The sequence below is a fragment of the Mytilus galloprovincialis genome, chromosome 6, assembly GCF_965363235.1.
Source record: "Mytilus galloprovincialis chromosome 6, xbMytGall1.hap1.1, whole genome shotgun sequence".
In the NCBI taxonomy this organism is placed as follows: Eukaryota; Metazoa; Mollusca; class Bivalvia; order Mytilida; family Mytilidae; genus Mytilus; species Mytilus galloprovincialis.
Genome location: NC_134843.1, coordinates 78,137,724 through 78,150,109, shown reverse-complemented (window position 1 = coordinate 78,150,109; position 12,386 = coordinate 78,137,724). Strand labels below are relative to the sequence as shown.

At 31.6% G+C, this 12,386-nt stretch overlaps 1 protein-coding gene across 1 annotated transcript in view; it reads left to right on the top strand.

The window, feature by feature from the left end:
* LOC143080410 (glucose-6-phosphate isomerase-like) overlaps positions 1–10,825 on the top strand; it is a 29,795-nt gene extending 18,970 nt beyond the window's left edge. The window contains exons 12-17 of the mRNA XM_076256245.1: positions 265–427; positions 2,346–2,422; positions 4,744–4,872; positions 5,258–5,333; positions 6,391–6,457; positions 9,787–10,825. Coding sequence (XP_076112360.1) covers positions 265–427; positions 2,346–2,422; positions 4,744–4,872; positions 5,258–5,333; positions 6,391–6,457; positions 9,787–9,910 — 636 coding nt within the window. The 3' untranslated portion in view covers positions 9,911–10,825. The remainder of the gene's footprint in view (positions 1–264; positions 428–2,345; positions 2,423–4,743; positions 4,873–5,257; positions 5,334–6,390; positions 6,458–9,786) is intronic.
* Positions 10,826–12,386: the final 1,561 nt, after the last annotated feature.

The following is a 12,386-nucleotide window of genomic DNA, read 5'->3' as shown; positions in this document are numbered from 1 at the left end:
TCCACTGAACTGAACATAGAAAATGATAGTGTGAGTGAAGCATCAATGTGCTACGAACACATTCTTTTCAATCAAAAGGATTGGTAAGACAGTCGCCCATCAACACAACAAAACAAAAGAACTGTTTAGCAATGTAGACAACAGATGCAAAATAAAGGGAGATAAGCACAAGTTTTTCTGAGACTATAAAACTGCCATAAAGTAAACACTGATTATTGAAAGGATTTTTTGATAATTGATATTTTATATTCTAATTTCTTACAGTATATGCATAGATTTGCAGCTTACTTCCAACAAGGTGATATGGAGAGTAATGGTAAATACATCACCAGAAATGGACAACGTGTGGATTATTCCACTGGTCCTGTTATCTGGGGGGAGCCAGGTACTAATGGTCAACATGCATTCTACCAGCTTATTCATCAAGGTAAATTTACAAGCAGGGTGTTTCCTAATCAATTTTGATATATTTTATAACCATTCATATTCGATTGGGAATTTTTAGCAGCAGAAATCTTCTGTAAAGTGGTTATTTATAATTTATCTGGCAATTAATTGTGATTTTAAGAAAACTTATGTAATTTTTTCTTTTAGTTTATTTTTTTACTATTTTTTTATGTCAAAAGAAAGACTTTCTAAATCTCAATCTAATGACATGCAGATTATCAGTCCTTGCTTCTCTTTCAAGGGTTTGCCAATGCAGGGACCGCGCTGTGCATCGCCAATGTCACAATTTACGATTTTTTTTTTTACTGGCGACAAAATACGGCTGCTAGCAATATTTCTGGCACCAACATTTTCTTATGTAAAAACTTTCATTTCTTGACAATATCAATCTCCATTTTAATTGGTAAATATTAAAAAAAAAATTATACAAAATTTTACCTGGCGACAAGTTTATGACTTTGTTTACGACCCCAAGCCAATCAACAGTTACAACAGGTGTAATAATCTGTTGTTACAGGTAATCCAGTTATCAGATAGGTCATTAAAGATCATCAATATTAATTAATTCAAATAGAATTCATCAGTCAGCATTTTGTCTATTTCATTTGAAGAAATGTTCATACATCAACACAATTTCTATGTTTACCGCAGTTGTATGAAGAAAGCGTATCTGACAGGAAGTCAAAAACCATAATCAACTTGTTTAAAACATCTTTTTACTTGTTTTCCATTAAAAAAATAGCAATTGGTCTTTGACTGCCCTCAGTTATGATATGAAAATAACAAAACCGGCGTCCATTGTTGATCATACTTACTTCTTCTACGTACTGTGTACAATCCTCCAAAGAAGGAGCACACCAGAATAAAGAAAGATAACTCAATTTTACTTTTTCCTATCATTACGATACCTACTTTAGACATGTCAAAGATATGTCTACATAATTCAGGCTTTAGAATCTATATGTTTAGGTCCTTCGAGTTATGGGAAGAGTTAAAGAGGGTATTATTAGTAGCAGTATGGGTAGGATGCCTTTTTGACATATTTTTCTGTATTCTTTATTTTTAATACAAATTTTCACTATTCTGTAAATTTAAACACCTCTTATTTTGTTTTCTTCATTCAATTACCCATTTTTATATTCTTTATATTCTTCTAAATATGAAATACTGACAAAAGAAAATAAAGTACACATGTTGTTTTGTTATATATATATAAACCCTATGCAATAACTTACTTAGTATTACATGTTGAATGATGTAAAGTGCAGGCTGAGTGCATTAGAAATTTAAATTGAACATAGTTAAAATTTTGGTAGAAGAAATAAAGAATAGCTGGTTCTAAAGTTTGCTCCAAGTTTTCAAAACTGGGGACAAAGTATAGGAGCTGGCGATTTTTCTGGCTCCAACTTTTTAGGAGCCAGAGCAGTCCCTGCTGAATTCCCCATTTTACTTCCTGTTTGAAGAACTTTTGGAATTTTCTAGTTTTGTCCTAATGAAACACACCTTCAATTAAATTTATAACATGATAACTAGCAGAACAGAGAGTAGATTGAAGTGTTGTAAGATCCATGTAAGCAAAGCATATAGACCCAGGATCTGTATTGTAATCCGATTGTATTAGTTGCTAATTAGGATTTACACTTAGTTTGTGTATTCATAATTAAATATAGTGGCGACAAGAGCAATAGAATATCATACAGATATTTATGTGTATTGTCTGGTAAAGTCAATACCTAAAATAGAATGAGGTTATTGTAAATTTACTGAAATTAGATAATGTTTCATTTCTCAACTATAAAAATTCGGATACAGATCCTTACTTCATTTCATACAGTTTAAGTTTTATTTTTATCATTAAAAATGATATACACTGACTTTTGTTCACCTTTTGATTTCAGGAACAAGGCTTATACCCTGTGATTTTATGATGCCAGTAGAAACCCAGAATCCTGTACAAGAAGGCAAACATCATCAAGTAATGATTGTTTTATGTGGTCAAATGTAAACAAACATATATGAACGACACATGATAGAAACATGGACAAGGCTTTATAAGTTTGATTAACTTGTGTCTCATCCCTTTTGCATATACTTAAACCAAAACACCTTGGCTAAAATTAATTTGGCTCATTAACTTACATAAAATTTTGAGAAAATATTTACTTTGAATCGTTGACTAAAATATAAAAATTTCAAAAAAATGCACCACACACTTATCAGAAAAATTTCATTGGGTATATAGAAGTTTGACAAACACTAATTTTGATCATTGAGATACCTAATATTTCCTTAATGATGGAAAGTGATTAAAGGTGTAACACCACTAATTCGGGCCCGGCCAGAAAGCACATACCAGAAAGTAGTACATATTTAACGCAAAATAGTTCCTACACATGAGTGTAACTTTCAAAATATGTAGGATATTTAGGTATTTTTGGCATCAAATGAAAGCTGAAGGACTGGTGATCATTGTAGAACACTTTTGGACTTTTAATTTTAAATATTAAAAAAACTGCACTAAATTTTAAAAAGAGGGTACATTTTGTCTGTTTGTCAGATCTGAAGTACCTGTTTTGGTACATCCGAAGTTCCGGGAACCAGTTCTTTCTTATATGCCATTAAAGGTATGTTGATTTTTTCAGTAGAAGACACCATAAAGTGTTGCTTTGACATGCAATGATTGCCACTTTATTTGAACTTAAAATGAAAGAGGTGTGCCTGGTTGAAATCGAGGAATTTAACATAGAAAGTAATGGGACCATGAATTAGTGGTGTACTTCCTAAAACTTTCACAGCTGAATTTTACAGAGTAATCTCCCCTTTAGGGTTATGTATCACCTTAGGTGAATAAAATATGTTTAAACTGGGAACATATACAAATGTCTATTAGTAATATTTATGACATTGAAGAAAAACAGTAAAGCAAGCTGTAAGGCATGAACTGCATTTTGGACAAATGTAATGTTCCTATGTAGGAAATCCATATACAGATACATCTCTAAACAATAGATGAACTGTTAGAGATGAAAAGAGTTTTAATAATCTTCATATTTCTTTTGGTCATGATGTGGTATATTTGCATTGCATAATATCAAAGTCATTATAAAAAAAATTGATATGGAACTTAAAATAAATTATATTATTACATTGGTTGCAATGAATTACATTGATTTCCCAGTTGAATAAAAACCGATAATTTCACATGTGAAATAAACGTGGTTACTGTTGTATCTCTGACGTCATACAACAATGGGCATTGTCAAGACGTCGATAACGGAGGATCAAAACAAATTGTGAATGCGTAGAAAAAAGATATAGTTCCTTACATGTTTTACAGTAATTTCTTTAAAAAAAGCCATTTGCCAATGTAATAAAAAAAAATAACTAATTAAAGAATTCAAAAATCGAAAAATATTTAACTCGTGACCAAACAACACTGATAATTTATAACTCATCGTGCTATGCGCATTCGTGAATTAATGTGTTGTTCAGTCACTCGTTGAATATTTCTCTCTATTTGAATTCTTTGATTAGTTATTCTATAATTTTATTAGGGCCTCAACTATTAATTGGCCAAAATTCCCTTACAGTTGGGTTATGAACAATTGACATGATTAATCATCACTACTAGAAGGGGTGTCAAGTATAAGAAAAACCATAGGCAGAAAGTCATGGTCAAAAACTTTGTTCAACTAAGTAACCCATGTGTAAATGAGCTCTCTTACCTTAAAATGCCTTTGAGTTTGGGATGAAATTAATGGTACATTGGCAAAATTTCAGCCTCCTTGCCTTTATACTTTGATTAAATGGAATAATTCTTATAACTTCTAATTTGCATCACAGTTTTCTTGTTTACTTGAGTTGGCTCTGTGATTGCTACAATTTTTATCCTTTAGTTGTAGTTTGAGGGCTTTAGTTTACAAAAACAGCTATAAAACTTTTATTTGCACCTTATTTAAATAAAAATGCATGTAAATCTTACTAGAAACAAGGCTTTATAACTTCATTTCATCTCAGATATTCCTACTGGTTACAAATATGGTACTAACTTGGTGCAAGTAACGAAATTAGGTTATTTAAGTGTGACAGGATTGCTTCCCTTAGTTAAATGTGGTAGATACTTAGTCAGCCGTAAGCTGTTGAGCTGAGGAATTACTTCTTTAGCTCAGTCTGTTAACACATTGCCTTGTAGTAAAGAAGTCCAGAATTTGCGTCTTGGTGGAGACAAACAATTTTGTAATGAGATTTATGCTATCTGTTTACAAAAGTTTTTAAACAAAAATTATATTATTTCAGATTTTGATATCTAATTTTCTGGCCCAGACAGAAGCTTTAATGAAGGGAAAGTCTAAAGAAGAAGCTTTAGAGGAACTGGTAGAGGCAGGAATGGGAGGAGAATCTTTAGAAAATATATTGCCTCATAAGGTAAAATCTTTAGAACATGTATTGCCTCATAAGGCTTCTTTAGAGCTATTATTAATTTTTGTTACGATTGACCAATTATATTTATTTTGTTTGATAGAAAAAATTATTTAACAACCACCAGATTTCGATAGATATGAGAAGTGAAATAATGAAATTTTCATGGACACTTAATGTTGGAGTTTTGACACAATCTGCATACATTATGATGCACAGTATAATTTTTTTTGTTAAACAATTAAATTTTACTTGAAATGATGATCCAACACCTTTGAGAAGCCTTTTGGTAGAGCTCTTGATTCACAAAATACACAACAATTAGTACCATTCAAATGATAATGAATCAAAAGTGCTAAAATGAAATTTATTAATGCCTTTTCCATTACAGGTTTTTGAAGGAAATCGTCCCAGCAATTCCATATTATTCCAGAAATTAACACCTTTTATGCTAGGTGTACTGATAGGTAAGTATATTATAGGCTGTCAACAAAATGTGACATACTGTGGATTCATTTATTTTTGGTGGATATCAATTTTTGTGGATTAGAGAAAACTTACATGTTTGTGTAAATTTAATTTCATGGTTTTGTACTAGTCTGCATACAAACCTATAGAAACATTGTCATTCCTTAAAAATGTAATTAAGTTGTTCACCTGTACCCATGAAATTCACATAAATTGGTATCTAACAAATTATTATGAAACCCAGTAACTTAAACATGTTTAGCAAAGAACAATTTTGCATTCGCCAGAAATCAGGTGTCAAGAGGTGAATGCATGATATATTGTAACACCAAATCCCAGCTAATTGAAGATTCTGATGTTAAAGTTGATCCAAAGAATATTTTCTGGTTATGGACTGATATTGCATTCAATAAATGAAAAATTCAAGACCTTTAATCCTTAGGATTTCACCTGACTTATGTCAGTAGATTTTCTCTAGAGTTGTTTTTTCAATTTAATCATATTACCTCATTTACCAAGCAAGGATAGCAAAATGACTTTAAAAAATTAAGATAAGTAAATATAGTGTTCATATTTTGTTTTTTAAGTATCCTCCTTTATAAAGTGATTTTGCCATTTTTGTTTATAGTGTAATATGATGACAATAACTTAAAAAAGAAAAGATAAACTTATGCAGTGATCATATTAAATTTCATAATTACCCTAACATGAAAAGAAAACAATCAAACTTTGGACAATTACTGTTTACAATTATGAACATCAACCATCATTTATGCTTGTCTATGAAATAAAGGAACGTAATTGTACTTTAAAAGTGTGTTTGAATAAAATGAAAAAGTTGAACATTTTTTTATATGACTGTCTTTGTGCATTCAAATTAAGATGTGGTTTTGTACTTGACAAGTTGCATATACTTCGTTACATTTTTTTGTTAAATGACTGGTCATTTAGACATTCAATGACACAAAAATTACCTGTTACCACCAAAAAATCCATCTTTAGGTTCACCATTGTATCTTGATTATTCTATTTCACAATTAATCTCATGTATTACAGCTATGTATGAACACAAAATATTTGTACAAGGAACAATCTGGGACATCAACTCATATGATCAGTGGGGGTATGTATATATATAACTTTATTTCCTCTATCATAGAGATTTGGTGTACATGAAATATACGAATCAGAAAATTATAAACTTTATTGTTTCTATGTCTTATACATAAAAATGATTAAAATTTTGAACAATTGAATATAAAAATGAATTATTGACACAGGGATACAGGCCTCGACAATAACGCTTGTCCGATTGTCCGGTACCAGAGGGAAAATAGGTCGGACAAGTAAAAGCTGTGTCAAAAGAAATACATCAAATTCTGTTCTATTGTTTAAATTCGTTTTGTTCCTTTAATCAACTTAAAATGTAAAAAGGTTATTTTCAATTAAAAAAATTTGGACAAGTAACAATTTTATTCGGACAAGTAAGTTTTGATATGTACTTGTCCTACTGGACAAGTTGAAAAAAAAGTTATTGTAGAGGCCTGGGATATGGCTCGCCTGGCAGCAAAAAATTCAGAAAAAGACAATCTGATGGACATCAACATTGCTTATTAATTCAAAGTCGACAAACCATTATCGTGTGGGCAGGTCCTAGAAATGGTCAACAAATTGAGATGTACAGACAGTACTGTTAATTTTATAGAAAACTTTAAAGATTGCTTATAATTTGATATGGTTGGACTATGTCCCAGGGGGCAGGACCTTGAAATAGTCCTAAAACAGATATGAACTGATAGTAATGCAACTTCATACAAAATATCATTGATCTATCACAAGTAGATCCTATTTTATACTGTGGATTCATTATTATTCGTCGGATATCAATTTTCGTGGGTTTCGCGGGTACATGTGAACCACGAATTAAAATGTTCAACGAATACCATATTTTCAATTGGCTTTGTATACAGATATTGGCTAAACCACGAAATCAAATATCCACGAATATATGCAAGTTTTCAGGAATCCACGAAAATTGATACCCATGAAAAAAAATGAATCCACAGTAACTAACTGAAGCAGAAAACTTATTGAAAATTGCAATTAACTCAAAGTTAATGGACCATGACCTAGAGGACAGGGCCTCAAATTAGTCTTCAAACTGATAGGTATTGATAGTAATGAAACTTTATATTAAGTATCAATGATGAATCACAAGTACTTTTTATAAATCTAACGTAACTAAGCAGAAAACTAAACAATTGTTGATGCCATCGTCATCTTTGCTGTCACCATCACCTTTGGCGAGGAAAAGCAATCTCTATTGCTCTCTTTCCCCTGACTTTTGTTGCATGCGAGACAAAAATGACTTTGAACTGATTTTTAGATATATTGAGCTTTATTTTAATAGGGAATGTATTTGATCCTGAATATTATTATACGACCGCAAAAATTTTAATTTTTCGTCGTATATTGCTATCACGTTGGCGTCGTCTGCGTCGTCGTCGTCCGAATACTTTTAGTTTTCGCACTCTAACTTTAGTAAAAGTGAATAGAAATCTATGAAATTTTAACACAAGGTTTATGACCACAAAAGGGAGGTTGGGATTGGTTTTGGGAGTTTTGATCCCAACATTTTAGGAATTAGGGGCCAAAAAGGGCCCAAATAAGCATTTTCTTGGTTTTCGCACTATAACTTTAGTTTAAGTAAATAGAAATTTATGAAATTTTGACACAAGGTTTATGACCACAAAAGGAAGGTTGGGATTGATTTTGGGAGTTTTAGTTCCAACAGTTTAGGAATTAGGGGCCAAAAAAGGGCCCAAATAAGCATTATTCTTGGTTTTCGCACAATAACTTTAGTATAAGTGAATAGAAATCAATGAAATTTAAACACAAGGTTTATGACCGCAAAAGGAAGGTTGGGATTGATTTTGGGAGTTGAGGTCCGAACAGTTTAGGAATTAGGGGCCAAAAAGGGGCCCAAATAAGCATTTTTCTTGGTTTTCGCACCATCACTTTAGTATAAGTAAATAGAAATCTATGAAATTTAAACACAAGGTTTATGACCATAAAAGGAAGGTTGGGATTGATTTTGGGAGTTTTGGTCCAAACAGTTTAGGAATAAGGGGCCCAAAGGGTCCAAAATTAAACTTTGTTTGATTTCATCAAAAATTGAATAATTGGGGTTCTTTGATATGCCGAATCTAACTGTGTATGTAGATTCTTAATTTTTGGTCCCGTTTTCAAATTGGTCTACATTAAGGTCCAAAGGGTCCAAAATTAAACTTTGTTTGATTTTGACAAAAATTGAATCCTTGGGGTTCTTTGATATGCTGAATCTAAAAATGTACTTAGATTTTTGATTATTGGCCCAGTTTTCAAGTTGGTCCAAATCAGGGTCCAAAATTAAACTTTGTTTGATTTCATCAAAAATTGAATAATTGGGGTTCTTTGATATGCCGATTCTAACTGTGTATGTAGATTCTTAATTTTTGGTCTCGTTTTCAAATTGGTCATCATAAAGGTCCAAAGGGTCCAAAATAAAACTTAGCTTGATTTTAACAAAAATTGAATTCTTGGGCTTCTTTGATATGCTGAATCTAAACATGTACTTAGATTTTTGATTATGGGCCCAGTTTTCAAGTTGGTCCAAATCAGGATCCAAAATTATTATATTAAGTATTGTGCAATAGCAAGAAATTTTCAATTGCAGAGTATTCAGCAATAGCAAGAAATCTTCAATTGCACGGTATTGTGCAATAGCAAGAAATTTTCAATTACACAGTATTGAGCAATAGCAAGAAATCTTCAATTGAACAGTATTGTGCAATAGCAAATATTTTCAATTGCACAGTATTACGCAATAGCAAGAAATATCTAATTGCACAATATTGTGCAATAGCAAGAAATTTTCAATTGATTGGAGTTATCTTTCTTTGTCCAGAATAGTAGTTGAATCAACTTAAATCATTGTTTTATACAATATACAATGTATATTCACTTTTACTACCAACTGATAAATTAAAACAATCTTTACCATTCAGTGATAACAAGCACTTTTTTTACATTTTAATATTTTATGATGTATTTAAATGAGTAGTTATTGCTATTTCTTCAATTTTTTTGAGAGGATTAATATTCAACAGCATAGTGAATTGCTCAAAGGCAAAACAAACATTTTAAGTTCAATAGACCACATTCATTCCGTGTCAGAAACCTATGCTGTGTCAACTATTTGATCACAGTCCAAATTTAGAGCTGAATCCAGCTTGAAAGTTGTGTCCATACTTGCCCCAACCGTTCAGGGTTCAACCTCTGCGGTCGTATAAAGCTGCGCCCTGCGGAGCATCTGGTTTGTAATTATTTCTGCTTTTTAGATGGAGTTGTTTATAGTTACCTTGCATTCTGAGGATACAAACCATTTTTATAATTGTATTTATTTATTTTCAGTGTCGAATTGGGCAAACAGCTTGCTAAAGCCATCCAACCAGAACTGAAGAACGAAGATCCAATCTCATCTCATGATTCCTCTACAAATGGACTTATTAATTTCATTAAGAAAAATAGAAAATAGACAAACGTCTTCTAAATAGGATATTTTTCTGTCACTGCTCTGTGATCCTGATCTGTATGAATATTATGAAGCTGTTGTAGATATTTAACACAAAATTATATATTGTTAAAGTATTTTCTGTTAAAACATGTAAGAAACAGAATGGCGGGTCTTTTAAATTGCTGCATTGGATAATTATCTTTAAAAAAATCAATCTTGAATTGTTTCTTTATGTTGCCTTTTTCTCAAAGCTATATTTTTTGTGTATAGTATATTGTTAATATATAGTTAAGTAAGATCTGTTTTTGTTTTATTTATTTTTGCCTTTTACATTTCATTTGTTACATATCTTTAGATAGAGTTGTAGTTATTTTTTTTCTATAGTTTCTATACTCTCAATTTGATTGGGTAAAAATAATTATGTATAGCATAATATGTCAGATGAGAATTCATTATTGGACCTACACAAATATATTAATCTGATTAGATCAAAACATTTTAACAAAACATATAAAAATAATAACTGTTATAGTTTAACTTTAGAGATCCAGTACTACAAATGGCATAATACTGTTGTTAAACTAAAAGTGGTACCACACACCTTGCACTCAAATTAATTCGTCGTGTTTAATTTTCAAAAAAATTTGACAAAATGTTTACTTCGACCCTTTGACAAAAATATAAATCTTTTCTTCTGCAATTGTTTAGTGATAAATATAAGTGATATTTAATTCCAGATACACATTTATTTTGTTTTGTTTTATAGACATCAAATTGGATGTAGATAAACTTCAGCATTAACTGTTTCAATGATTTGCAATGTGTTGAATCTCTTGCTTGGGTATTAGTGCCATATTAATGTTTTTGTTTACTTGACATGGTGGAATGTTACTAGTAAGCTCTTTGTATGAGGAATACAATAAATATTGAATTGTATATTCGTTCAAAATATGTTGAGTTATCTGCCCTTTAAACATCAGCCAGCCTTAACTTTACAGTTTCTTATCTCCTTTCCTGCAACTATCAGTCATAGTTTGTAACTGCAATACAGTGAGTACTGTAAATCAACTCATATTCACGAGTGATTTATTTTTCATGACTTTTGTGATAAGAAAAATAACGTGAATAAAAATTGTCTCGAACATGTAAAACTTGGCTCTTTCTTTATTTTAAAAACTACATTAAGTAAATTTGAAAATCACGATTATAATTAGCCATGAAAATGTGCCAGAAAGGACTTAACCCCAAATAAACACAGACCAAGATCAATATTGATTGGTATCACTCACCTTTCTTGAGTGATGTCCCTCTTTAAATGAACAAATTGCTGAATTTGTAATTTCAATGCAAACTTTACTTTGCCTCTACCAAATGTTATAAAACAATTACAAAACGTTTGTTACCACCAACTTCAGATCAAGGGCTTTAAGTGTCATCACTTTCAGGATTTTTGAGTTGTAAACAAAAAATGATGAATTAATTTTTGAATCCGCATCATCACATTTTTCGGACATAGTATTTGGCGTTACACCTTTCATCTTTACCCACAAATATCCATCGATCAAACAGATCATTTGCAACAAAGGAATCAACAGGATTGTTTTAGAATCTGATGCTCCATATATCCGCTATAAAGAACAAATTGCTAACCCATACAAGGTCATCTTCGTAGCTTTTGAGTTTATAAACAAAAAATGATGAATTGACCGTGTTTTGAAAATAAGGCATCAGTCCCATTTTAAGAAGTCAGTTGTTGGTGGTAATTGTCTGTTGTGCTGTGCTTTATTTTTAGTGATCCTTGATAAATCAGATGTTGGTGGTTGTTATGGTCTGTAGTATTGTGCTGTATTTTTAGCGATTCTTGTTGAGTAAGGTGTCAGTGGTTGAATGGTATGGTGTTCTCTGCTGTATTTTTAGTGATTCTTGTTGAGTCTGGTGTTGGTGGTTGTTATGGTCTGTAGTATTATGCTGTATTTTTAGCGATTCTTGTTGAGTCTGGTGTCGGTGGTTGATATGGTATGGTGTTCTCTGCTGTATTTTTAGTGATTCTTGTTGATTTAGTTGTTGGTGGTTGGTATGGTCTGTTTTACTGTGCTGTATTTGAAGTGATTCTTATTGTGTTGGTGGTTGTTATGGTCTGTTGGTCTGTGCTGTATTTTTAGTGTTTCTTGTTGAGTCAGGTGCTTGTGGTTAATGTGATTTGTTGTACTGTGCTGTGTTTTTAGTGATGCTTGTTGAGTCAGATGTCGGTGGTTGATATGGTTTGTTTTGTGCAGTATCTTTGGTGATTCTCGTTGAGACAGGTGTTGGTTAATGTGGTTTGTTGTTCTGTGTTGTGTTTTTAGTGATGCTTGTTGAGTCAGGTGTCGGTGGTTGATATGGTTTGTTTTGTGCAGTATCTTTGGTGATTCTTGTTGATACAGATGTTGGTTAATGTGGTCTGTTGTACTGTGCTGTATTTTTAGTGATTGTTGTTGAGTCAGTTGTTGGTGGTTGA